Source organism: Cannabis sativa, chromosome 4, assembly GCF_029168945.1.
Source record: "Cannabis sativa cultivar Pink pepper isolate KNU-18-1 chromosome 4, ASM2916894v1, whole genome shotgun sequence".
Classification (NCBI taxonomy): domain Eukaryota; kingdom Viridiplantae; phylum Streptophyta; class Magnoliopsida; order Rosales; family Cannabaceae; genus Cannabis; species Cannabis sativa.
The window spans coordinates 71,398,856-71,426,275 of record NC_083604.1 but is presented as its reverse complement, the minus strand read 5'-3'; the positions used below and the strand labels follow the sequence as shown (position 1 = coordinate 71,426,275).

The 27,420-nt window shown below is 31.7% G+C and overlaps 3 protein-coding genes and 1 long non-coding RNA gene across 7 annotated transcripts; 2 read left to right on the top strand and 2 right to left on the bottom strand.

Moving 5' to 3' along the window:
- The first annotated feature begins 5,013 nt into the window (after positions 1 to 5,013).
- On the top strand, positions 5,014 to 13,238 carry LOC115713064 (uncharacterized). Of its 3 annotated transcripts, XM_061114433.1 has the most exons (8): positions 5,066 to 5,426; positions 9,874 to 10,111; positions 10,209 to 10,399; positions 10,511 to 10,746; positions 10,846 to 11,089; positions 11,183 to 11,290; positions 11,521 to 11,694; positions 13,031 to 13,238. In XM_061114433.1, the coding sequence occupies exons 1-7, from the start codon at positions 5,208 to 5,210 to the stop codon at positions 11,647 to 11,649; spliced, it is 1,365 nt and encodes a 454-aa protein (XP_060970416.1). In that variant the 5' UTR covers positions 5,066 to 5,207; the 3' UTR covers positions 11,650 to 11,694; positions 13,031 to 13,238. The 3 variants fall into 3 exon arrangements, with proteins under 3 accessions (XP_030497405.2, XP_060970416.1, XP_030497404.2); XM_030641545.2 differs by lacking the exon at positions 13,031 to 13,238 and having other exon boundaries at positions 5,014 to 5,426; positions 11,521 to 11,870; XM_030641544.2 differs by lacking the exons at positions 5,066 to 5,426; positions 13,031 to 13,238 and adding an exon at positions 9,336 to 9,794 and having other exon boundaries at positions 11,521 to 11,870.
- LOC115713065 (uncharacterized) lies at positions 13,144 to 16,397 on the bottom strand. Its single transcript, XM_030641547.2, has 7 exons — positions 15,962 to 16,397; positions 15,708 to 15,848; positions 15,114 to 15,212; positions 14,383 to 14,459; positions 14,171 to 14,279; positions 13,760 to 14,088; positions 13,144 to 13,482 (listed from the first exon to the last, which is right to left on the bottom strand). The coding sequence occupies exons 1-7, from the start codon at positions 16,029 to 16,031 to the stop codon at positions 13,390 to 13,392; spliced, it is 918 nt and encodes a 305-aa protein (XP_030497407.1). The 5' UTR covers positions 16,032 to 16,397; the 3' UTR covers positions 13,144 to 13,389.
- Positions 16,398 to 19,529: 3,132 nt separating this feature from the next.
- LOC133037366 (uncharacterized) lies at positions 19,530 to 21,658 on the bottom strand. Of its 2 annotated transcripts, none has more exons than XR_009687462.1 (5): positions 21,068 to 21,658; positions 20,767 to 21,015; positions 20,527 to 20,621; positions 19,711 to 19,875; positions 19,530 to 19,620 (listed from the first exon to the last, which is right to left on the bottom strand). It is a non-coding gene; the product is annotated as an uncharacterized LOC133037366 (long non-coding RNA). The 2 variants fall into 2 exon arrangements; XR_009687461.1 differs by having other exon boundaries at positions 19,533 to 19,620; positions 19,711 to 19,860; positions 21,068 to 21,657.
- A 608-nt stretch (positions 21,659 to 22,266) lies between these two features.
- On the top strand, positions 22,267 to 26,826 carry LOC115712906 (casein kinase II subunit alpha-2). Its single transcript, XM_030641320.2, has 10 exons — positions 22,267 to 22,795; positions 22,986 to 23,115; positions 23,862 to 24,056; positions 24,423 to 24,580; positions 24,792 to 24,882; positions 25,149 to 25,214; positions 25,456 to 25,538; positions 25,645 to 25,708; positions 25,798 to 25,866; positions 26,565 to 26,826. Exons 1-10 carry the CDS (start codon positions 22,434 to 22,436, stop codon positions 26,622 to 26,624), a joined length of 1,278 nt encoding a protein of 425 aa, XP_030497180.1. The 5' UTR covers positions 22,267 to 22,433; the 3' UTR covers positions 26,625 to 26,826.
- The last annotated feature ends 594 nt before the right edge of the window (positions 26,827 to 27,420 follow it).

Sequence of the window (27,420 nt, the reverse complement as noted above, 5' to 3'; positions counted from 1 at the left end):
TGCAGTTACTGCTCTCTTTGAACCAAAAAATTACAAACAAGCTAGTCAATACAAGGTGTGGAATGATGCTATGGACAATGAAATCTTTGCTCTCCTCAAAAATAAAACTTGGACCGTGATCAAATTACCCCCCAACAAAAGAGCTATTGGATGTCGTTGGGTCTACAAGATCAAATATAATAGTGATGGCTCGGTTGAGCGATGCAAAGCTCGTCTTGTTGCTCAAGGCTACACTCAACAAGAAGGGTTAGATTTTTTTGATACTTTCTCCCCTGTCGCCAAGATGGTCACCTTCAAACTTCTATTGGCTATTTCCTCCATCAAGAATTGGCCGACTCTTCAACTTGACATCAATAATGCCTTCCTCAACGGCGATCTTCAAGAAGAAGTCTACATGACATTACCTCCCGGCTTCACCCCTCCCAACACTGAAGACAACTCCAATTTAGTTTGCAAACTTCATAAATCCATCTATGGTCTCAAACAGTCTTCACGACAATGGTATAAAAAGCTTTCTGATGCTCTTTTAACCGAAGGCTTCTCCCAATCCCAAGCAGATTACACATTATTCACCAAAGGATCCCATAACACCTTCATTGCTCTACTCGTCTATGTCGACGATATTATTATTACTGGACCTAACATCAACTTGCTGCATCAATTACAAGCATCTCTTCATGCACAGTTTCAACTAAAGGCCTTAGGACCTCTCAAATATTTTCTGGGATTTGAAATTGCTCGTTCTCCCGAAGGTGTCTTTCTCTCTCAACGAAAATACACACTGCAGCTCCTTGAAGACACTGGTTACACAAGCAGCAAGCCTACTAAAACCCCGATGGATCCTCGAAGTAAGCTTGATGATCAGCAAGGCACTCTCTTAGCCGATCCCTCATCCTATCGACAACTCATAGGCAGACTACTGTATCTAACTCTCTCAAGGCCTGATATCACTTTCGCTGTGAACACTTTGAGCCAATATATGTCTTCTCCTCGGACCCCTCACTTGCAAGCAATTAACCATCTTCTCCGATATCTCAAAGGGAGTCCCGGCCAAGGTTTGCTTTACAAATCCAGTTCTTCTTTACACCTCCGTGGGTTCTCGGACTCCGACTGGGCTGCATGTCCAACAACTCGACGCTCCATAACTGGTTTTTGTATCTTCCTCGGCGATTGTTTAGTCTCTTGGAAAACAAAGAAACAGAACATTGTTTCTAAAAGCTCTGCAGAGGCCGAATATCGTGCTTTGGCTAGCACAGGCAGCGAAATCACATGGATTCAGTACCTCCTGAATGATTTCCAAATCCCTCAGCCGACTCCTGCATTTATCTACTGCGATAACCAGTCCGCAATCCACATAGCAAATAACCCCACCTTCCACGAACGAACCAAGCATATTGACCTTGACTGTCACTTCATCAGAGAGAAGATCAAAGCTTCCACTATTCGACTAATTCCAGTCAACACAACTCTGCAGTTAGCCGATGCTTTTACCAAGCCTCTTCCCTCTACTACTCTTCTTTCCTATGTCCGCAAGATGGCTGTTGATGATATTTACAGTCCATCTTGAGGGGGGGATATTAGCTTACTGTTATTTCTGTTGACAGTTAATTCAGTTAAGTGTTTATTAGGTTGATTAGTTCAGTCTGTTAAGTTAGTTACTTGGTTAGTTTCCTCTTTTGCTATTTACTGTACTGGTATATATATACCTCTGTAACCTTCATTCCAATTAATTAATTCAATTCAATTCTTCTCTCTTGTCAATTTCTCTCGCCTCTCTCTGCTTATTGCAATAATATATAATAATATTCCTCACAAATTTATCACTATCATTATAATCAAAAATATATTCATCTAAATATCTTACGTGAATGAATGTAACACTTGCATAGACATATAATGCCAAAATAATAACAACAACAATAATAATAATAAGGCTTTCCCAGTTGGATCTCCAACTCGCCCTATCAAGATTTTTCTTTTGGAAGGAACCTATATATATTTGAAGATTCAAAAAGCACAAAAAACCAAACTATGTACTATTTGTACATTCGAGCTTTTGATGATCACACCAACTAATTAGGCTATCAATGTTTTTTTTTTAATGCAAAATCTCACTTTTTGTTAAAGGATTTGTGTTCGTGTGTCAACTATTTTTATATACACCATGATTTTATATCCAACATTTTGTTAGGGTGTTTTTTTTGGTTTCTAGCAAAATTTTGTTTATTATTTTTTTTAGGGGAAGAAATTTATTCAAGCAAATAGAGAGCCACTGCAACTGAATAGAAAAGTCCAATTCAAAAAAAAAAGTATTAACAAAAGGGAGAATCCCATTGCAGACAGCTGAAGCTTTGATATCCAAACCAAATTTAGTTAAACTAATGAGCCAAGTAATTACGTTTTCTAAAATGAAAACAAAAATCCTAATAATTAAAAAGTCTGAGTTGTGTATGACTTAAGGAACAAATATAAAAAAATATATATAACGCCATCAAAATAGAGCAGATTTTTCCCTAAAATTACACTGCCTGATGGAAACGTCCTGGTGAAAACTCTTCCAGATGAATTAATGGCCATAAAAAATGGTATATTGCATGCAAAGCAGCTCGAGCTCTCAAATTTTGTTAGGTTGTGCATAGTGATTTCCAAATATGTAATTTGAGGCTAGTACTAATTAAAAACACTATTAGCCGGGTTTGGTTAGAAAAATGAAAACATAACAATAAAAATTAATAACGGAGTAGAAATAAAAATAGAATAAATTTAAAATGTATAGAAAAATTAATAAAAAAAATTATTAAAATTTTTATCATCTTTCATTAAAATAGTGATTCTTTTCATTTCAAAATAAAATAATAATTTTACTAAAATAATAAAAAAAAATGACATTTTAATATTTTAAAATTTAACAAAAAAATAAAAATATTTTATTTTCATTATATTTCATTTCATTACTTCCAACTAAACTAAAATGATGATTTTAATATATTTTATTATTTCATTATATTTGATTTTAATATTTTGCTTTTGCTAGAGTTGCTATATTCCACCCTGATCGTCGTTTTAATTTAGACAATATTTTTATTAGAATTGTTACTTTGTTGATAACTGATTTAATCGTTTAATAAAATGATGGTTTTATTTAAAAAAAAATAAAATCAAATCACCTAAATTCTTACCACCATTATAATTTATATTACACATCTGGCTGAGATTCAGAGGATCACAAATAGACAAAAAGGGTTTGTGTGCGTATAAACCGGGATCCATTGGTCCCATAAGATTTAGTAAAAGAATTTATTTATTTTTATTATATTGGTAATAATATTTTTGCAATGAGGTTTATTATTTTTGTATAATAAGCAATATGGGTGAATTGGAAAAGCCAAAGGGCGTATGACAAGTGGAGTGTCCAAGTCATGGCGGACGTGGCGTCCTTATCTGATTACCCTCTCAAACATGTCACATTCTCACCCTTCTCTCTTCAACTTGCGGTCTAAACTACAAACAAAATTTATGGCTTTTTCTTTATTATTATTTTTGAAAATAATAAATGAAAAAAATGAAAGTGAGCTTGGAAAGAAGAAGAAGAGAGAGAGAGAGAGCTAGAAATTGACTTGGCTCTGTTCCTCATCCACGGGGAGTCATTTTCAGTAGCATTAAATTTATGAGACATTTGTAATTTCACGCAACTTTGAAGATGAGTAATAATAATAATATTAATAAAGCTTAGTAGGAAAATTATCATTCTAAATAGAAAAAATTAGGGTACTTTTATAGTGTAATCCTTATAGATGAGTGTAGACCGACTCAAGCGGTTTGAGTAGGGTTGAACATCAGACGGGTTGATTGTATTTTAAATTCGTGAGTTTCGAGTTCAAAAAATTATACTCGGGCCCGACCCGTGAAATAGTTCGGGTTCACAAGTTTCGGGCTTGCAGGTTTGCGGGCTCGGGTTGGCCAGGTCAACCCACAATCCTTGACGTGTGAGCGTAACACGTGGGTCTATGCCACATAAACATATGTAGGCATGTGAGCGTAACACGCAGATTTATATCAAATAGACACAAATAGTGCGGTGGCACCATTAATTATGTGTTATATATATGGAGATTAAGGGTTGTGCGTTCAGGCATAACAGATTGGACTCGGTAACTATAACCGAGATAAACCCTACTAAGACCTTATTGTATCTAGACGTGTGAGCGTAACACGTGGATCTACGCCACGTAGACATAATTGGGCGTGTGAGCGTAACACGCGGCGCGGGTCTATGTTAAATAGACAAATATGAATGACATTATTATATATGTGATATGTTAATTATAATTGCTAATAGTATTTACTCTCTTGCTGGACTTGGCTCGCGGGTGCTCTACTGTGCAGGAAAGGGTAAACTGGTTTGTGATCAACCATGAGTGCGGGAGCTTGGCGATTCTTGTACATGTTCGGGCCACACTAGACCAAGCGGGTTGGGGTCTACCAATGATGTACTTTTATAACTCTGATTTGCCGCTTAGGTCGGCTAGTGAAAAGGACTTGTAATATTTTATAAAATATTTTTGGGATCCCAAATTATGTCGCTTTTGTTTGTAAAGTTTAAAGTTATTACAAGTTTTATTTTCATTATTATAAGTTTTATGACTCTGATTTGCCGCTTAACTTACTTTATATTAATTATATTTTTATTAATTAAAAATAAAAAAATAAATATACCCTTCAAAAATATATAAATAAAAAATAATTACATGTTCTAACAATGACAAATCAGTCAAATTAAGTCATTTCGATAACCTATCCTTATTATGTAAATAAAATAAAATGATTCTTATTTCCTTTCCGGTCAGTTTAGTAAACAAAAAAATAAAATATCGTTTCCGATTATTTTATATTTTAACCTAATTAATTTCTTTTATTGATTATTAGAATTCTAATTACAGTTTAGTAAACGTGCCATCAGATTTTGGTATCTCCCGAAAATAAATGCCAAAAATTGGATTCATTAGGCAACATCAACGACACAAACCAACACGTGTTCATAAAATAAAAATCCCATTAAAACATTCAACTCCACTAACTAACATCCTATTGTCATTTGTAATATTTCTTTTCCTTTCTTCCTTTGTTTTCCTTTGAAAGATTAAGTAACTAACTACATCTAGTTGGGTTATTTAATTCAAGTCCGGGCTATTGGGTTGGAGCAAGACATGGCCCAATACGGCCCAACAGTTATGGTCCCCATCGACGTGAAGAAGAAGCCCCGGGAACAGAAGGTTCCACTTCACAACCGGTGGCACCCTGACATACCTCCGGTGGCGGAGGCGGCGGTCGGAGATGTATTTAGAGTTGAAATGGTGGATTTTAGTGGCGGCGGTATTACCAAGGAGTACTCGGCTAATGACATCAAATTTGCTGATCCTTTTATTGTGAGTTTCTCTTCTTATAACTTAATTAATTTGTAACCTGTAGAATCATGAAGTATCCTCATCACGTGAATCCATTCTATAGAACCCATCTTAAGAACATATACTTATCTTAAAAATATCTGTGATGCTGAGATTGAGTCACATGTTTTGATTGGCTGAACTTGCTTAGGGGACCATTTTGATATGACCTACGAGAATAAGACAACACACTAGTTGATAGAAAGCAAAAAAAAATCTTTGTTCTCAAATTTAAGATATTCTTTTTGTGCTTAACTTAAGTTTAAGATATTCACTTATCTAAAAGGATAATTCTTTTTTCTTCTTGGGGAGAGTATGCTTTATAGATAAAATTTATGGATCTATAGTCAAGAGAAGAAAATTAGTCTTGGGGACAAAGTCCTTTTTTTTTTATAATATATAGGGTAATATTATATATAGTAGGATCTAGCAAAAGTTTCCTACTGGTAGGGAATTGCTTGATTTTACCGTTAATTTTAAATCCTGTGGTTATTATGATGTAAGGTATATACTCTTATTACAGAACTACTTGTATACAATTAAAAATTTATACATATAATAATAATATTTAATAATATATTTATTTAAAATATAAAATAATATTAATAATTAAAAAATTTATTAATTTTTATTTTTTAATTATTATTATTTTTTTAAATTATTTTTATATAGATATTTATTTTCAAAAATTCTTCTAATGTAGGATTGCTTGAATGATTTTAGATGCTCTTTAATTGGAACCGTACCAACTTGCTTCTCCTAAGCTCAATTTTTTTGGCAGAAAAAAATAATATCTAACCGAATTAATTATTTTTTTTGATAAGTGACGTCTCAAAAGAGCAGCCAAACAACAACAAGATAAAAATCACTGAAAAAAAAATAGTCAATAACACTAGAACTACGCACAGCCTAAAAGCAAAACAAAGCAAAAAAGTTTAGGTGTAAACATAAAAAAAAAAAAAACCAGCAGTAAATTATGAAAATTTAAAAAATAAGAAGCCAAAAAAAAAATGAGTTTAGAAAAAAATAATTCTTTTTTGAAAATAAATACCAATATAAAAATAATTCAAAGTAATTTTACAAAAATAATAATAATTCAAAATAAAAATTAAAAAAAATAATAATTATTAATATTATTATAACATGTATAAAGTTTAATCGTATACAAGCAATTCTATCGTAAGAGTATACACCTTACATCATAATAACCACATGATCTAAAATCAATAGTAAAAAAAAAATTCTCTACCGGTTGGGAACTTTTGCTAGGTTCTACCATAATCTTGCCCTATATATATAATTTATAAAAGATAAGTTGAGAAATACATCTTTTTTGTATTCATCATTAATTAAAAATATTTTTTATATTATATTTTATTAAAATATACTTATTTTTATTATCTATGTATTATTTTTTTATTAGTATATTAATTTAATTTTTAAATAAAAATTTAATTAAGGAGTGTTATATGACAATTTACTTGACAATTTAACGACTATATATCTATAGAAGTTATAGAATTATAATTTAATTAAACTTATGTATTTATTTGTAATCGAAAATAAAACTTTAATATTTATACTAAATATATATATATGTATATTAAAGAGTTTTGAAATAAATTGAATTCTGTTTCAAAAAAAAAAAGAAATAAATTGAATTTCATTTCGTTTTCCTTTAAATTTTTAAGGAAAGGAGCATGGATTTAAAAGTGCTTTGTAGAGACTAATGTTTGACTTAGCTTCTACTTTTTATTTTTTATTTTTCAAGAAGTTGTTCTAAAAAAAGTTACTAAAGCTTAAATTTATGGAATAATTACATAAGACGTCATTTTTTATAAAAAAAAAAAATTATACTTTTACGTAAGACGTCATTTTTTCACATTTTTACGGTTTTCCATAGAAACAACACGAAAATAACAAGAAAACTACATAAAAGTAACATGACAATAACATTTAAATAACATCAAAACAACAACAAAAAATAATATACAAATAACAAAAAATCAATAAATAAATTAACAAGAGTACAATATAAAAAGACGGTATTTTTTGTAAATAAAATTAAAAAAATCGTAAAAATATTTAAAATTCTGCAAAACTATATTTTTATAATTTTTTTGTTGTTTTCGTGTATTTGTGAAATAATTCCTAAATTTATTGATTATCTAACCATCAAAATACTTTTTGAGCTTCATAAACCCAAAAATAATTTTTAAGTCCGCCAACCAAATCTAAAAAAGTTTTGGAAGTGTTTTTGTTTTTTGCTAAGAAATATCAGCTTTAGGAAGTGTTGTAAATTAAAAAAAAATAAGTAAGTAATTTGTGGTATAAATATTTAAGTTTAACTTTCAATTGTAAATAAATATTTAAGTTTAATTTTTGGCAATAATATTACTTAAGTTATATTTCTAAAACTCTGTAAGTATCTGACTATTAAATATCATGTCATTATCCACGTGTTATTTTCTTATTGATATATTTAAATTAATTTTTTTATAAAAATAAAAATTTAATGACCTGGATCAATCAAGAATTATCGTGACAATTTATTTAACACTTAACAGTCAGACACCTACAGAAGTTTTAAAATTGAAACTTAGATATTATTATTGCCAAAATAAAATTTAAGTATTTATTTGCAACTGGAAGTTAAAGTTAAGTATTTATACATCAAATCACTCAATATACATATATATTTTTAGTAAAATAAAAGTTCATGTGAAAAATAAGAAAAATATTTTTAAGTTGAAATAAAAATTAAAAAAAATGACTACTTTGTCTACTTTTAATTGTAAATTTTCTATTTAACCTAATTCAAATAAAATAAATAAAATTATTTCTATTTAAAAATATTTTTATAATTTTAAAAGCACTATTAAACTAGATTAATATCAAACAATAATTGACATAATTAAAAAAAAAAATATCTTGTGTAAATTTCTCAACAAAAAAATTCTACTTGTTCTTATACTATCTAAAGTAGAAGCAAAAGCTTTACCAAACATGTTTGCTTTCTTAAAAATATTTTTTAATTAGAACTAAAACTAAAATTTATTGGTTACTCAACCACTAGCACAACACTTTTGGAGTTTCGTAAGTCCAAGACAGCTTTTAATAACGAGGGAGGGCCTTTGTATGCATGCATCGATCCCGTGGCTTAAAAGGTTCCACTTAATTACACTATCTCAATTGTCTCTATTATATATTCTTACTCTTTTCTTTTGTACCCAAAATAGGTGTCTCATAAGTTCTCTCTTACTTAATAATAATAAAGATAATAATCAGAAATAGGTTAATTACTTTTTTTTTAAAAAATAATCCTACAATATATAGCTGAGTATGATCATAACATAATCTCCCCTTATAAAAAGTGTAATCTTTCTTTCTTGTTCTTTTTGCTAACTAACATGTAGAATAATCTTATGAGCATCTTAAATGAGATTGTTCATTGAAATGGTTTTACTACATTGCAATTTAATTTTCAAGATTAATTTTATGTGAAGTGTTGCTTAATATAAACAATGGTCACATGATATTTTTTTTTAATTTTTTTACCTAAAATATTATTAATTTAATGTGATGTGAGATGATAATTAGAGTATTTTTCTTAAAAAAATATGATAAATCTTATATGGATAAGAGAACAAATATATATATATATTTTAAAATAATATATGTATTTTGACAATTATAAATATTAGTGATGATGTGAGTTCCAACAATAACAAAAAGAAAAATAATTTAATAATTATACATAAATAATTTCTTTTTAAGAATCATACGACACCAAATCTTCAATTCAAACTAAATTAAATTAGTGGTCCACCTCTTTAGATAAATATCATCAAGTCTCTTTGCCACTCTTGAAAATCTTCTTTATATCAGGACTTTTGAGACAGCTAACTTTAAATAGCAGCTCTATCTACTCTAGCCCTGCAAAGAAGATTTTTTAATATCCAAAGAAAGCACATATTTTGTTCTTACTCTTCTCCATACTATCACTAAAGACTAATTGTGACACATATTCCTTTGATTGTCCTATACTGAAACTGAAAGGATGTCACATGGGACCATTTCGAAATTTAACCCAAAAATATAAACCAGTCTATACTCATTATTGAATTTATGATGGCCCCCTTGACCCCAAAACTAGTAGTGTCTGTGGACTTGAAAAACAAGTCATGGCAGCAGAAGCTGCCGCTTCATAACCGTTGGCACCCTCTGATTCCGGCTGTGGCCGAGGTTAAAACCGGTGAGGTCTTTAGAGTAGAAATGGTTGATTGGACAGGTGGTGCTATTAAAGATGACCACTCTGCTTTAGATGTTAAATTCATAGACCTCTCAAGTGTAAGTAGAAAAGATTAAAAAAATCCAATCTTTGATGAGTTGAAAGGATCAAGTTTTTGAGAAACTTTGACTCTTGCAGGTTCATTATCTTAGTGGGCCAATCAGAATAGTGGACAAAGATGGGATACCGGCCAAGCCAGGGGATCTTCTAGTGGTTGAAATATGCAACTTGGGTCCACTCCCAGGAGATGAATGGGGGTTCACAGCTACCTTTGATAGAGAAAATGGAGGTGGTTTTCTTACTGATCATTTTCCTGCTGCAACCAAAGCTATTTGGTATTTTGAAGGAATTTATGCTTACTCTCCTCACATACCAGGTGACATTCTCAACATGTTTCATCTTCTCTTTTTTGGCTCTTAATTAATAAATTTGACTCAGAACACAACCATTTATTATAATGGTGTCATTGATAGGAGTAAGATTTCCTGGTTTGACTCACCCGGGGATAGTTGGAACAGCTCCATCAATGGAACTTCTTAATATTTGGAATGAAAGGGAAAGACAGCTTGTTGAGAATGGAGTTGAGTCTTTGAAACTTTGTGAAGTTGTGCATCAACGGCCAATGGCTAGCTTACCAACACCAAAAGGTTGTGTTCTAGGAAAGGTATGACCTTGTGAAGCTACTATTTCTATCATACTCTCAATTTTAACACCAAATAGCAACTATGTAGCTTCTACAATCTAAAAATCTAACACAGCTTTCTTGCATATAAAGATTCAAGAAGGTACCCCAGAGTGGGAGAAAATAGCTAGAGAGGCTGCAAGGACAATACCAGGAAGAGAAAATGGTGGGAACTGTGACATAAAAAACCTAAGTAGAGGATCAAAGATCTACCTACCTGTATTCGTAGAAGGAGCCAATCTAAGTACTGGTGACATGCATTTTTCTCAGGGAGATGGTGAAGTCTCATTTTGTGGGGCAATTGAGATGAGTGGCTTTCTTGATCTTAAGTACTAGTTCAATACTTTAATCTCTTACCATTTGTAGTAAACAATGAACAAAACTAGATACATCTTCCATTTCTCACTTGGGTTTAATTTCTTTATCAGGTGTGAAATTATAAGGGGTGGAATGAAAGAGTATTTGACACCAATGGGGCCAACTCCTCTTCATGTAAACCCAATATTTGAGATAGGCCCTGTTGAACCAAGATTCTCAGAATGGCTTGTCTTTGAGGGTATAAGTGTTGATGAGAGTGGAAGACAGCATTATCTCGACGCAACTGTGGCTTACAAGCGTGCAGTTCTCAATGCTATTGACTACCTCTCCAAATTTGGATACACCAAAGAACAGGTTTCATATAATTCATCTTATGTATGTGCCAATACCATACCATACCATGTTTAATAAGCCTAACTGACCACAGAATAACTGGATATAATTCAGGCCTACCTTCTCTTGTCTTGTTGCCCATGTGAAGGGAGAATTTCTGGAATAGTAGATGCCCCAAATGCTATGGCTACCTTGGCAATTCCAACAGCTATATTTGATCAGGTAATTATTTCACACTTCTTTTTGTTTTTGGTTACCTGTTGGTAATGTCATTGATCATTCTCTAAAATGCACAAGAAGCTCATGTTGAAACTTTAGTTGATCACTTCTTGCTGGAAAACCAACCATATTGCAATAGATATTATCTTTTCTGACAAATATTACAAAGGCTTATAAGAACAGTTGGTCACTACATTTGAAGCTCATGTTGATTATGTTGTTGTCTCTTGTAGGATATTCGTCCAAAAGCAAGTAAAGTACCCATAGGGCCCCGGGTAGTGAGGAAACCAGATGTACTGAAATGTAGTTATGATGGAAATTTGCCCACAACAACCAATCTTTCTTCTAGCTCTACCTCTTAAATCTCTTCAGGGAAAGGGTAATGATATGAATAAAGAAAGATAGTGGTAATGAAACTTTATCTTTCTCTTTAATGATGCTATAATAATGTATGGTAGAACTTGTTGTTGTTGTTGTTGAAATAATCTTTCCTTTGGGAGAAGAATGTAAATAATGCAATGACAAAGTACACATAATAATGTGGTTGATGATAATCAAATATGGCCCTGTTTGAAATTGTAAACGAATAGGAATAAATGTAATATCCTAATCTTATATAAGATTAGTAAGAAACTGGCATAAGAATCAGTAATGAGATAACTTTCACTACAAAACAAGCTTGTAGCTAAGCTCTGTTGTTTTTTCCCACTGCATGGACCAATTTCTTTATCAAGCCTCAGCTGCAGCATACCAAATCTGAAGAAGGATAGTTTGAGTTTTATAATATATACTAGTGGCCATTGACATGTTAAGATGTTCCATATTATTTACCAGTGAGTGATTGGTATATTGTATTGATCTTTTGGTGGGAAATGTTCTTCATTTTACATAATGAAATCATTCCACTAAAGGTGGTGGCGATTTAGTTAAATAGGAAAATGGTTCGCATCCACGGCATTTGGATCTTTTTTCTTTTCCGAAAAAGAATGCTAATTAACCAGGTTCACACATCCTCATCAACAAAATGATACAATGATCAGTTACATCTAAGATTATAAGAGAGTTTTCACTCCAAAGAAAGGTTTCAATAAAATCCAGTTATAAGAAATTGATAAAAGACATAAAACAATAGTACTACTACACTAACACGGACTAACTGGGGATAATCAGGTGTACCTCCTCCTATCTTGGTGCCCATGTGAGGGGAAGGATTTCTGGAATAGTGTAGATGCCCTTGATGCCGTTGCAACCTTGGCAATTCCAACAGCTATTTTCGATCAGGTTATTGTTTCAGGGCTCGTTTGGAACGCCGTATTAGGTCGTATTGTATTGTATTGTATTATATTGAATTGTATTTTATGCAATATTTTTATGTAAAACTATATGTGGTATTAACTTTTATGGACACCTAAATATATAATATTTTATTATAAATTAAATTTTAACATAGTATTATATAAAAATAAGATATATAATCAAATTCAATATAATACAATACAATACAATACGACCTAATACGGCGTTCCAAACGAGCCCTCACTTTATTATTTAGTACAGTTCTGATCATCTCTAAATTGCATTAATTATTCAAATTTGCCAATTTATAGTAGCCTAATAAAAGGGGTTCCGTTTCTCCCTTTCTAAGGATGATAATAGAAACATGAATCATGCATCTTTTCCCATAAAGTCAATAATTGCAACCGTTGATCATAACATTCTAAAATTTTCATTATGTCTTTGCAGGCTATTCGTCCAAAAGACGGCATGTGGGGCCCCAAGTAGTAAGGGCACCAGATGTTCTGAAAAGTAGTTATGATGGAGCTTTGCCCATAAATCTCATACATGGAAAAGTCCTATTTGCGTTTATGAATGCTAAATAATAACTGAGTACCCCAGTTGAATGACAATGTTTTTACAGTTATTATGTAAATAAAGATTTCTTTCTCAACCACTAGCATAGTTCAAATGAAAGACACCGTGACTAGTAGTTAATGACTATAGCAAAATCTGAGACCGCCTCCTATTTCATCATAAATTATAACTGTTTTCACTAATCATAACTAGGATATAATTGCAGCAACAATGAAGAACATATTGTGCATTTAGTAATATATCGAAAGTGTTCGGTGGTGTTTCAGGGTTGGAACCTGAACTCCAAAAGACCAAAGCCACAGATCTAGCTCCACGCTGAGTACCTGAAAAAACCGAGAAAGTAGTATATCATGCTTGAGATACCCAAATTTCCAATAACAAAAAGCATATCAATGTGTGCAAACCTACTGATAATAATCACATACACCCTGTTTGAAATATTACGATGGTAAGAGCGTTGTACTATACTACTATCGGGTTCATGTCATCACTTATTAGATTAAGCTCTCATGTCAGAAAAAGATAAGAAGCTTCACAAATTCACAACAGAATCAGCATTGAGAAAATCTCTCTGTTAGTTACAGGAGATTTTGGTTATACCTGATTTCCTGATTTGTTACTGATTAACTCCCTCATTTTTTCAACCGCATGAATGGAGCAAGCTCTCAGTTCAACTTCCTCCTCACTACCTGGAACTATTTCACTATCAGCTTCAATTTTGCTAGCTAGGATTGAGCTATATTTGAGCACACCAATCTGCCGTAGAACAGCTGGAACAATATAATCCGCCATTATAGTGATAGAGCCAATGTCATTGAATTCTCCATATCCTTGGCCCTGGAATGCACCCCATAGATCAGCAGCAAATATCTGGGCTCTTTTATACAAGAATACCTGGTGTCCTTTGTAGAGTGAGTGGTCACGAAAGCCTGTACAAAACAGAAATGTCAAAATACCAGCTTATGTGAAACACAACCTAATAGGAACTTTTTAAGCAATTAAAAAGGATACCAGGAAAGTGACTCGCAACAAGAGTTACAAGTTTAACAGCTGATTTTTCACTAGACTCCACAAGGTTAGATGCTTTGCCACCAAAGCTTCTCTCCAGTTCAAATCCAACCTTAAAAATTTCACCCCATTAGTTAAGATCCAAAAATAATAGAATACAGACAATTAGAAACGTAAGCCAAAAGAATATCTAATTATTATGTTTTGGAAGTCACCTCATGCAGCAAACGAATGCGTTCATCCTCCAAGGGGAGTGGCCTAGGCCATTTTAACAGCGCTCGTAATTGAGGACCTTGCAAAGCAAAGATGTCTCATCAGCTTACAATACCTAAGAAAGACCATGGCCTAACATGTGCTTGAATGTTTTGCAAACTTAACTCCTTGTTTGTGAATCAAATTTAAATTTCTACAAGACCTTAAGAGGAATTGTATTGAGAACGAAAACTAACATAGGCTGAGATAAGAAAAAAACTCATACTCTATAGACATTTAATCTAAAATATGTCAAAGTTGGTGTAGGTTTTAAAAACAAGATAGGGTTACATCTGTAAATCTGCCACAAAGATTCCATTTTTCCTATTGTGCTTAACAAACCAAGCTGTAGAATTAGTTAAGTAATTGAATGAAAAATCTAACTATGCTGCTGCAGAAAAAAAAAAGAGTGATTCAGTAGTAAGTTGTCACAGATTACAGTCTTTAAGTAAGTAATCTACAACCAGAAACAATTACCACCTAATCTAGTTTGTCCCTGGTTGAGTTTATTTAAGACCATACATTTATATAATGTCAAAAGAAAATAGCTCAAGATAGAGAAATATATACATGTATCTACATCATATCCATGCATTTTGGTGATCATAACAGCAAAGTGCAAGTATGTGAGACCGTATGCATGTATGATTATTAAAAAGATGGACTTCAAAATTCAAATAATAAGGCTATGTACCAGTGTAACTCTGCAAGCGATCTGCATCAAAAGCTGACTTGTCATTCAGTAGAGCTTCCTTCAGACCCGAAGCCAAATTATCATAATTTAAATCAGCATCTATAAAATTCAATCAGAATAAGAAGGAAAATCAATCATAATAGAAAAGGAAGAAACTAAAGAGATTGTAATTCATGGATGAATTATTTTAATATAAGGTTAGTTCACTAGAAAGGGACGATTTGTGTTGTCTATTGATACTAATTAAAATTTGCAAGGAGAAAGTACAAAATTCCAATCATTCTACAAAAGACCAAGAACTTACTACATGCAACACTATCTAGCTTTAGTACTATTACTGAACACAGAGACAATCAATTCAAATTACCACATAGAGAATAAGAATCTAAAATGTATATTTTTGGTAGCAATTTTTTTTTTTTAAAAAAAAAAAACAATTAAGAAACTAAAAAGAAAACAAAGAATTCCTTTGGTTGGTCCCATTATTATCTGCAACAATTCAGTACAACACTATCCTTATTTTAAAATACATTTAGGAAAGAAGAAAAATTAAAAAAAGGACAAAGATAAGAAAGTTTAGAAAAGAGAGTATACCAGGCCAAAAGCAGAAATTCAAAGCGTCCAATACCAAGAGGTACTGAACGGTGAGAGGCCCATTATCAAAATAGTGAATCCCTTCAAAATCCCATTTCACTTTCGGAATCGAATCAATCGTCTTCACCACTTTCTCTATCCCTGTATATTCAATACACACAGAATTAAAACGTAAAATAATAATAATGAACAAATTAAAATGTCGAAAGTGTAATCTCACTTTTCTAGTATTAAAAAAAATAATAATAATAAACCTGAAGAGTCGACAACGACATGCGAAGAGTGAGTGGCGACCCAAGCAGAGGTGGCCCTAACATCGTCCATGGTTATTAATCCTTTAAGGTTGGGTGTATTGGCAGAGAGAGTTGAAACCCTAGAGAATGAGAAAGAGAACCGGGTTGGGTGGCTTTTACATATAATGGCTCGGGTGCGAGTGGGACTGAGTGAGGAGTGGTCTATCTATCTGTTTGTCTGTCCTTCTCTTTCATTCGAAGTTTCCCGCTTTTGCGTGCTTATAATTATATTACTGTGACAGTTTGATTCCGCCAAATTAAGTGAACCATTTATTTATATATGAATATCATAAACACGCCGTGTGGGCATGGAAAATGGGAATGGAAGAACAGATGGGGAGAGGTGGTCACGTGACATGTCAGCCTCCTCTCAAACGTTTTCTTTGGGTTTGGATTGGGCCCAAAATATAAGGAAAGAGCCGCGCCTTTTGACTCCTGTGCTTTTTTTTTTGGCTGCATGCCTGTTTTTTTTTTTTGACTAGCATTAGCCAGAGTAACTATTCTCGACATGTCACGTTACGATTGGGTAGCGATACTTCCTAAAATTTATTATATTAAACTACATGGGACCCGATACTTAGTTATACCAATAGCGATATTGACATAAAGCAGAGTGCTAGGTACCACTGGCACCCTTTAGCATTTCTTTTTTTTTTCACACCTTAGTGAGTCAGTCACTAGTATTCTTGTCCCAATATGGGATTTTAACTCGGGCTGAGATGAAAATACTTTAATTTTGAAAATTATTTTTAAAAAATTAAAAAAAAAATAATTAAATATAATAAATTAACTAATAAAAATTATAAAAATATATTTTTTAGATATTATTTTTTTAAAAAAAATAATAATTAAATGAAGTTATATAATTTTTTTTTAGTATTGCATATTATGAATAAATATATCAGATTATTAAATATATACAATAGTATTTGATATATCGTAACACTAAAAATTAATATACCGTAGTAATAAAATTATATACTACAAAAAAATTATAACAATACTAAATTAATACTCAAAAATAAATATATCATGTTAACAAAATTATATATACAGTAGAACCTCTATTTAAGAATACTCTATTCAAGAATAACCTCTAATTTGTTATAAAAAAAATGAAGTCCCAATTTGGGCCAGTTATAAATAAGAATAACCTCTATATTGTAATTAGTTATACATTTTTTAAGTCTCGTATTAATAAAATATACCTCTATATAAGAATAATTACATCTTAAAAAAAAATACATATATTTTATAAATTTATTTATGTAGAATTAATAATTTTATTTCAAATTATAGTACATGTATAAATATTATATGTACTTGAAAATAATTTTATTATAATATAGTATTAAGAATTGTTTATTGGTATTTTTGTTACATTGATATTTTTGGATATTTTGATTTTTTTTTTCAAGTCTAATTCTATTTAGTTATAACCTCTCAATTAGAATATTATTTTCTTGGTCCCAAGTGTATTATTGAATAGAGGTTCTACTGTACCACTATCAAAATACGTATACTATCATCTTAAATAAATGATATACTATAGACAACAAAAATTATATATCATACAACAAAATATATATACCTACAATAAAAAAAATAAAATAAAATAATATAATATTATTAAAAAAAATGTATATACCATATTAACAAAATTATATGCAACCATAAAATAATTATACCATACTTACAAAAAAATAAAAATTAATCATGTATGATCTAAAATAAAATGATATATTATACAATAAAACTTAGATACCATATAACAAAAAATATATACCTTACAATCAAAATATATATAATAACAACAAATAAAAATAAAAATATATAGGATGCTAATGTTATATATCATGGCAACAAAAGTACAATAGAAAATAGAACTTAAATATTATTTTAAAAAAATGATATATCGCATAACAAAAAATACATATACCATTCACCAAAATATATATACTAATAATAATAAAATATATATATATATTACTAATACTAGATGAGAGGTAAATATTACTTTTATATAAGTTCTAGTGGTTTTTGTTTAAGAATTCAGTAATTAAGCAACGGCAACAACAATGGTAAATAGATCTATTTAAGTTTTTCATATTTGTAAAGATTATAAATCTAAACTTTTAATTTTCTTGATTTGAGATTTTGAATTGTTCTGATTTATTTGTTTATGAATTTATTGAAATACTTGAATATTTATTTGTTCTGATTTTGAATTGTTCTTTTTTATTCATACTTGAATATTTATATTGATACTTGAATATTTATATTGATGATTGTTAATTTGAGAATTTATTATAATGAATCATAATCATAAAATAAGTTTGAGAATTTATTATATTCAATGTTGGAATGAAAATGACAGCATGTCATATAAGTGTCCTCAAAGCATACAGGTACATGAGTTTTAGATTGAAAAAAAGTTGAATAAAGTGAATTGTGGATAAAATACCAATAGTCCAATATTTTTCCCCATAAGCATTTGCCATGATGGCTCTGGTAAGAGGTGCAAGGTAGCAAGTTCCTCCCCAAGTGGTACCATTTCTTGCTGCCGAGACATTTCTTTCGTGCAGCTTTTTCATAAGATAAGTAACAAGATTAGTCGAAATCCCATAGTAAGCCAAACGTTCACAGCCCTAAGCACAAATATAGAGTAAAAATGCTTATAGTTAGAGCAATATAATACCTAGATTGAAGGGACAAGCTTTTCAAGTTCCAATATTATGCTTAAACACACTGTTTCTTTTAAGCCAACAGAGTCATCATTGATGTAGTCTACTTTCTTCAATCTAAAATGAAATACTCAAAAAATTATGTCTAATGACTCTTATCCAAGAATCTATATCAAAAAAACACCATTGTGACTAATACAAAAACAAATCTTATAAAACTAAAAGATGTGATTCTTCTCTTACTCCCTCTATAATACAAACAATATTAATTAGTGGGTTATACAAACAATATTAATTAGTGGGTTTCCATCTAAAGCAAGCAAAAACTAAAAAGAAAAAAATGATACTTTGGCAAAGATATATAGCAGAAGAAAGTTGATCATAAATATTCTAATTACATCTAATCCAATCATGAAACAGGATAAAAATAACCATGGAAGTTATTCCCCCAACAAACACAAATATATAGTAGCAATAATTAAGAGAAAATTAAAAATGCGTCCAATAATTTACAAAATCAGTGGTATCATAACCTATATTGGATGATTTTGCAACAAATTAATTCATTTGCTGATTCAAATCATCAAGAAAATTTGCATTTGCAGACAGTTTGCCTTCAAATAACTCCTTATCTTTCTCAGCTATTAAAAGAAGGAAACTACAATTAGCATTCTTTTCCTTTCAATAACATTAAACTCGTAATAAAAACAGAATAGAAAAATAGAGCTCCAAATATATTGTATATATATATATCCATAATGTATGTACCATCATGAACTTGACTGGCTAATTGCTTTAAAGTTTCAGCGAGTTGATCGCAGTGTTTTCGTAAGAAATTTAGATTCTAAACCATTCTACAGCTTCTCATCCTCTTTCTGTTTCACCTTGAGTTTAGCATTTTCATTAAACGCATTCTATAACTTTTCTTCTAATGTTCTGCATTTAAATAGTTGATTAAATCACCATTAGTAATATCTATATCACTACATCTTCAGCCTCCCATAGAAAAAAGGAAGAATACCAAACCTTAACGATCATATATTGGTAAAAAATTCTTGTGTGCGAGCTTGATCGAACAAATTAAACGAAAGCACCGACAGACACAGGAAGAAACAAAGAGAGGTACCGCCATGTCTAGATCTGTCTTCACGGAAGCTTGCTCTTTCACCAGTTTCTCTAAAATAAAAATATCTGACGAAACAGTGTAAGGAAACATCCAAATTTTTTGAGAAAATAAGTCAAACAACCAACAATTCTCAGATAAAAATAGAACCTATAGTGCTCTTCAAATTCGTAAAGCTTCCAATATATAGTAGGAACAAATAAAGATAGTTCCTAAATAGAAAATGGTCAAATAAAAATCATGATGTGAGAAATGTATAGTAGGTAACATAGATTGTAAAGCCTTTGATTACTTTATAAGAGTGGAAATTCTCTGTTTTTCTCCTTTTTTCTGCAATAAACATGAAATTTTGGTGTCTGCAATGGTTATAAATTGGGCTATGAAATTCATATTTAAACAAAAACAAAAAAACAGAAAAATCTATCTAATTAAATCACAAAAATTATATTTTTTTTGCAAAGAAATATTATCACTAAAATTATGAGTAGTTAACAACTTTTTTTTTTCTGATTAAAGAGTAGTTAACAACTTTAGCTACTAATTAAGTTTTTTCGTTTTTTTAGTTCATAAAATATATATACAAATATATATTCTCTTTTAGCCAAATTTAATGGCGTCGAAATATAAAATTGCCAGCTTTTATAAAATTGCCCGGGGATTGTTATGCCAGTATGCAAATAGAAAATTATAATTGCATTGAAATACAAGAAGAAACTTACATGAGGAATGGTATAAGGCCTGAGTGCAAACCCACCAACAAAATGTATGCATGCAACTCCCACTGCCACACTCCAAATCGAAACAGCTCCCACACCTGTGAAGAAATCCACCAGCAATATACAAGCTTAAAATGAATATATATCTATCTATCTATACCATTACCAAATTGACCATTTTGAATTTAAAATTCATGCATGAAACAATAGCCAATAGCCACTTAATAATAGAAAAGGCCTCACCAGAACTGGAACCAGACCCGGAATCCCTTCGGCAATCCAAGATCTAAAATTCATGCTTCTTCACAAAATAGAATATTGGTAATGTAATCGCAAGCGATAATTGAAAGGATTTCACAGTGTTCGGGGATTTAAAGAGTTGGGCTATGAGCTGACGGTGCTCTCCCTCCGGCGTCCCCCATTGACGATCTCTCCTCGGTACAGGCCTCTTCTTGCTCGTTCGTCCTCTTCTTCTCCGAACACGTTCAAGATCTGTAACGGAAACGATGAAAATAAATTGGGGATAGTTGGGCATGCGATATACAGTGTAGTGTTTGGGGATTTAAAGAGTTGGGCATGCGATGAAAATGAATTGGGCTTCTTTTCTTCTTCTTCTTCTGATTTGATAGACCTCCGCTGGTTCAGTTGCACATATTGTTGCAGCAGCTGGAATTGCACCTTTTGATAGGGCTTCTGAGATTGGAATCGATAACAAATTTAGAGAAAAATGATAGAGAAAAATCGATAACAGTGTTAATTTTAAAAATGTATTTTGGTTCTTCTCCGTTAAAGTTAACAGAATATTCTTTTATTTTTAAAGCATATTCTGTTAAACCAAAAATTGCCGTTAGATAGGCACTTTTAATATATAAAGATATATATATACACTAACCAAATTACATACCACAATTAAAATATATATAATTTATGTTTAATAGTGAATAATAAATTAATCATAGTCAACATGGGATCGACCCGTACTTACTTTTATACTGAAATAATTGGAAGTATTGGAATTAAAACCTTATTATTGGTGGTGATAATGAAAAGATGAAAAGATGTATCAAGATGATAATGATACATGTTTTGATAAATAAGAAAATGAATTATTATAAATTTATACACAATGCATATCTATAATCGTGTAATATAATTATGGAATGTTGATGATTTATTTACATAATATCTAACATTTTAATTTATATAGGTAGAATGATGTGAATTTCTCTTGAATATTACATTCTTTTTTGTTTTGATTTGTATTATTCAATTGTTGTTGCCAGTGTTGAACATTGGAGATGAGATTGATTATTTATGAAGATGAGATTGTTTGTTGTTATGAGATTGATTTGTGCGAATTGATTGGTGGAGAAGAACTTGATCGATGGTCGCAGAGTTTGATCGAAGAGCTTGATTGCAGGGTTTGATCGCAGAGAGAGAAGAGTTCAGAGTGAGAGACAAAGAAAGAAGTGAATGCAAGAGAGATAAATCGAAGGGAGAGAAAAAAAAGTGTAAAGAGTGGTCATATATATGTAAATTATTGTTTATTTTTCTACATTTATGTAAATAGCCTTAAACAAAATAGTGCAGATTAAATTGGACTTCCTACTAAATTTAAATTGGTGAAATCAAACCCTACTTTGAAGTTTAAACTTGCCATTTAAAAGTAAAAATAAACAAAAATTAGCAAATATCTTGAAATACAATTAAGGAATTTAGTTTAGACAAAAATTCAAACAATGTCAAAAAGATAAGAAATAAAATAGCAAAAACGAGGAAGAGAAAAAAAGGAGAGAGAGAGAGAGAGAGGGGGGTAAGGTAACTAAGTAAAGAAAAGAAAAGAAAAGAAAAGGAGGAGAGGCGCATTGGTGCTTCTGTGTGCCATTTTTACAAATAAACACCCAATTTTGATGGCCAAAAGGCCATTCCTCTTCTCCCACCCTCGTACAACCACCCATACTCTCTTCCTCTCTCTCTTCTCTCTCACTCCAAACCTCTCTCTCTCCTCTTCCTCTCTTTCTCTCCGCCCCATCTCTCTTCTCCGCCGAATCTCTTCCTCCTCCGCCTTGCTCTCTTCGCCCAACCACCATCGCCAGAAGCCTTCTCACAACCGCCTCCCTCCGCTTCCTCTCCTGCCGGAAAACCTGGCGCAGAAGATCGGTAAATCGATTCGCCGCCCCGGCGCTGCCTCCAAGGCTAGGGTTTACTCCGATGTTAACGTGATTCGTCCCAAGGAGTATTGGGACTATGAATCCCTAACCGTTCAGTGGGGGTAAGTGAATGAAAATATATGCCTTACCTTTCTTGATTTCTGTTGGTATTTGGATGTTGAGAAAGTGAGGGAAAGTCGGAATCTTTTGAGTTTTTTTTTTTCCGGTTTTGTTTGAACTAAAAAAAAAAGTATACTGAAAATGATGGTACGGAAACTTAAGTTTATTGTTTGTCGTTGTGTGATTATGCAGGGAGCAAGATGATTATGAGGTGGTCAGGAAGGTCGGGAGGGGAAAGTACAGTGAAGTTTTTGAGGGGGTTCACTGTACTGATAACGAGAAATGTGTAATTAAGATTCTCAAACCTGTGAAAAAGAAGAAGGTGAGATCTTGCCTTGCATTTCCCTTTTATTGATTGATACTATCGCATACACGTAATTCTATTTTGGAGAAATAGCTTACTCTGAGCAAGGTGGCTGTTTTGGCAACCTGTTGGGTCCGCTACAAAAACAACAAGATAAGCTTTTTAGAATAGTAAAGACAATGTGGACTGCATATGTAATAGAATTAAATTTTGGGTGCTGTTTGTTTGATGTAAATAATAATAAAGGTTTTATGTATTTTGATTTGATCTGTTAGGGATTAGACTCCTATTTTTCTTGTGTGGGTTACTTGTCCACTTCAAACTTGTAATTCTTCCTATTAGTACAAGTTTAATTTCTTATGTAGAAGAAAACAACTCCTCTAGTTTATTGGAGAAACAATTTAGTACAGTAGATATGGACAACTGAATGCTTTTAAATGAATGAATTTGATCTCGTAAAACAACTAGAAAGTAGATGCTTATTGAGGTTTCACTGCATGACTTGGCCTTTGCTCAAATAATAGAAATAAATAATAAATTAAAGGATCTGTTTTAACAATTCACAATCAGTAAATAGGTTGTTTGTTTATTTGAGGGGATTATGTGATATGCTGAAGCTAAGAATCTCAGACTTCCAATACTTCTTGTCATTATTGCAATGGTCTTTGTATGAAACAGTGAAACTGTTCTTTTTCCTTCTGTATCTTAAAATTTTGTTTGTTGATAGAACTCCTTTATTACTGTTTTCTACCATCTAAATGCAGATTAAGAGGGAGATCAAGATACTACAGAATCTCTGTGGAGGGCCAAATATTGTGAAGCTGCTTGATATTGTTAGAGACCAACAATCAAAGACTCCGAGCTTAATATTTGAACATGTGAATAATACAGATTTTAAAGTGCTTTATCCAACACTTTCAGATTTTGATATTCGTTACTATATATATGAACTCTTGAAGGTAAGGCTTTTGTTCACTCAAACAGACATTAATGTGCTACATTCCTTTGCATGTTTAATCATTGTTTATCTTGTCTTGTGTAAGTAGGTTTTATATTACTAATTAATATATTGAAGGATGTAATGTTGTGTTCTGATGTGTGAGTTGTCAAGTATTCAAATACAGTATACATATATTTGCTCGCATTTTCCCTGACACCTGGTTTGATGTCCATATCTTATTTATAGCTGTTGCCTTATTGCTGACCCACAATCAACTCAAGAATGAGTATAAACTTTGTCATTATCATCAAAGTTAACGGACAATTGGGTTTGCATTACATATCTAGTGATCTTCAACTTGATCTTTGTGACTTGCTTCATGTAGGCTTTGGATTATTGCCACTCGCAAGGTATTATGCATCGAGATGTGAAGCCACACAATGTAATGATTGATCACGAGCAGCGTAAGCTTCGTCTCATAGATTGGGGCCTTGCAGAGTTCTATCATCCCGGGAAAGAATATAATGTTCGCGTTGCTTCAAGGTTGTATGCATTAAATTAGTTTTAGAATGAGAAATGGTAGACCATGCAGTGCATTATTAACTACTGATGTTCTCTGTGAAATTCAGTTGATTCATGTTTGGCTTACTTTATGGCATGTCAACAGTTTTTCCTTTTGTATGCATGATTTTACTTTATCCGCAAGTAATATTTGTCCTGTGATTTTCTTTCCTTACACATATGTGCTTTGCAGATATTTTAAAGGACCTGAGCTTCTCGTTGATTTACAAGATTATGACTACTCTCTAGACATGTGGAGTCTTGGTTGTATGTTTGCCGGCATGGTAAGCATTTTTATGTAATTTTGTTCTGTATAGTTAGAGTAATATATGTTGGTTGCCTACCACCTTGAGTGGTCTGCTACAATGCCTTGGGAAACGTTAGTACTAATATATTAGCTAAGATTTATTGTCTCATTTGACGGCTGCTTTAGTTAGTTAATTTGATCTGCATGCCTACTCACCCATGGATGACAGATGGGTAGGCAGTTCAAAATTGATATTTTGTCAAGGTGTGTGATGCTTATTCTTAAGAAATTGTACCCGTGCAGATATTTCGTAAGGAACCGTTCTTCTATGGGCATGATAACTATGATCAGCTTGTCAAAATAGCAAAGGTATGTTTTTCAGATACCATTCTATTTTGTCATACAATTCCTCTTTATGACCCACATTTTTATTTTTAATCAAACATGTTATTTCTAAATTTGTATCCTTCATATTTTATTATATGTGACGTCATAACACTCTTTAAAAAGAAATTGAGGTTCATTTGTTGGCAGCTAAATGCTGAAAATTTCATTATCCTTCTGAACAGGATGAAAGTTAAGGTCTTTCTTTTACATTTTCTTGCAACAGGTACTGGGAACTGATGAATTAAATGCTTATCTGACGAAGTATCGCATAGAGTTGGACCCACACCTTGCAGCTCTTGTTGGAAGGTTAATATTATTATATATTATTTGTATCATTTTATCAATTTCCTCATCCAGAGGATTGTTCTAATTATCTTGAACTATAATTTACCCAACTTTTACATTTGTACAGGCATAGTCGGAAATCTTGGACAAAGTTTATGAATGCTGATAATCACCATTTAGCAGTACCTGAGGTAAACACTTACGAGTTAATTTAAATATAATCCTTTGTTAGTCAGCTTTCAGAATTTATGGATTCATTTCCTGTGGTTTGTTTTTGAAGGCAATTGACTTTGTAGACAGCCTTCTACGATATGATCACCAGGAGAGGCCAACTGCAAAAGAAGCAATGGTATGTTTCTTTATTCTTTAAATAGATGTCTAAAAAAGATGGTCCAGTTCTTTTTTTCTATTACCAGATCAGATGCCCCAAACAAGCATGTTGTGGTTGATTACAATTCACATGGTTTGAGCTCAATGGTCATCTGGAGCCTGCCTTGTCATTATTGGTTTTATGCTGTTTGTATATTCAGCTCTATAGGTACTGCCGTACTGGCCTTTCGGAATTCGGAAATAAGCAGTAATTCTTTGGCTATGTTTGGTAGAGGATAAAAGTGAATGAAAGAAAATTTAGAAAAAATGGATAGAAGCAAAATTTGGAGTCATTTGTTAAGGAAGAAGGGGAGAGAAAATGTAGGTAGGTCCATCAAAAAGATTCTCCTCCAAAATGGGAGAGAAAAGTGAATGGGATTTTTGTAAAAGAGTGAAAATTTACCAAAATAGGTATCCCACCAATTTTCATTACTCTCTATCTAAAATAGCCCTTTAGCTGGAGATGACTGAGTAGACCACTTTTTGTCTTTTCAATGGTGTTTTTCTAACTTTATGTCCATGTAGCATACTACCCTCCAATGATGAAATATAGTCTCTCATGAATTGTATTCCCCCAAGATATAATCTGGGACTAAAATGTTTTATTGTTAATCATCATTGTTGGCTCATTATTATTTAAAGTGAAGTGTTTGTTGACATGACGTTTTTGCCATGCAGGCACATCCTTACTTCTTGCCCATTAGGAATGCAGAAAGCAGCAGATCTCGCACACAGTAGATCGTAATGTGTCTATTATGACCTGAGTTTTTCTTTATCTTCTGAATTGTTTTAGGATTTTTCTTTGTTTGGCTTGTTATAAACTCATATATTCTTTTTCACTTCAAATTTTTAATATCCATCTAAAACTTAGATGTAATTTTTCCCCCGAATTTGTGTGCTCCTCTTTAAATTGTGAATTAATTACATGATTCAAGGCAAATATTTGTTGCTTTCTTTACACTATGTTTTGTAGAGGGCAGAGAAAGGTGGAGGGAATGAGGAAGGGAGAGGAGAGATAGAGACCTCCAAAAATGTACAAATTTCAATCCCTCCAAAAGTTGTGGTTTTTTTTATATAAAAAAGTGTTTTTTTTTTGCGGTTAAACACTCTCAATTTCAAGTTCAAATTTTGGTGGTAAAATTTTTCAAACTACAATTCCTTAGTAAATTTAAGGTGATATTTATTTTTTACAGTTAATTGTTAATATGGACTGTTTATGTGTATATTTTGTAAACGTGAGACGTTTATATTGGTATATTTTTTTTTATTTAAAAATTATAAAAAATATTTTCAAATTATAATATATTTATATTTTTTTAATATTCTATTTTTATTTTTTATTATTTTATTTAATTTTAAAATAACGATATTAAGTGTAATAGTGTAGAGGGGAATTACTTCATATATTATTTTTTTCAAATTTACGGTTTGAGTTTTTAAAGTGGTTGCAGTGCTAGTTGTAATAGGGTTTCTATACGATTTTTTGTTGCAATTTAGATTGAAGCGCTAGTTGCAATATAGGTTTTTATATAGA

Excerpts from the sequence above, each read along its gene's own strand:
- LOC115713065 (XM_030641547.2), bottom strand. The coding sequence starts at position 16,031 with ATGGACGATGTTAGGGCCACCTCTGCTTGGGTCGCCACTCACTCTTCG. Across the intron at positions 15,213-15,707 it reads GAATTTCTGCTTTTGGCCTG|ATGCTGATTTAAATTATGAT; the intron begins GTATACTCTCTT and ends TGAATTTTATAG. Across the intron at positions 14,460-15,113 it reads TCGCTTGCAGAGTTACACTG|GTCCTCAATTACGAGCGCTG; the intron begins GTACATAGCCTT and ends TTGCTTTGCAAG.
- LOC115713064 (XM_030641544.2), top strand. The coding sequence starts at position 9,573 with ATGATGGCCCCCTTGACCCCAAAACTAGTAGTGTCTGTGGACTTGAAA. Across the intron at positions 9,795-9,873 it reads AATTCATAGACCTCTCAAGT|GTTCATTATCTTAGTGGGCC; the intron begins GTAAGTAGAAAA and ends TGACTCTTGCAG. Across the intron at positions 10,400-10,510 it reads AAGGTTGTGTTCTAGGAAAG|ATTCAAGAAGGTACCCCAGA; the intron begins GTATGACCTTGT and ends TTGCATATAAAG.
- LOC115712906 (XM_030641320.2), top strand. The coding sequence starts at position 22,434 with ATGGCCAAAAGGCCATTCCTCTTCTCCCACCCTCGTACAACCACCCAT. Across the intron at positions 23,116-23,861 it reads AACCTGTGAAAAAGAAGAAG|ATTAAGAGGGAGATCAAGAT; the intron begins GTGAGATCTTGC and ends ATCTAAATGCAG. Across the intron at positions 25,867-26,564 it reads CAACTGCAAAAGAAGCAATG|GCACATCCTTACTTCTTGCC; the intron begins GTATGTTTCTTT and ends TTTGCCATGCAG.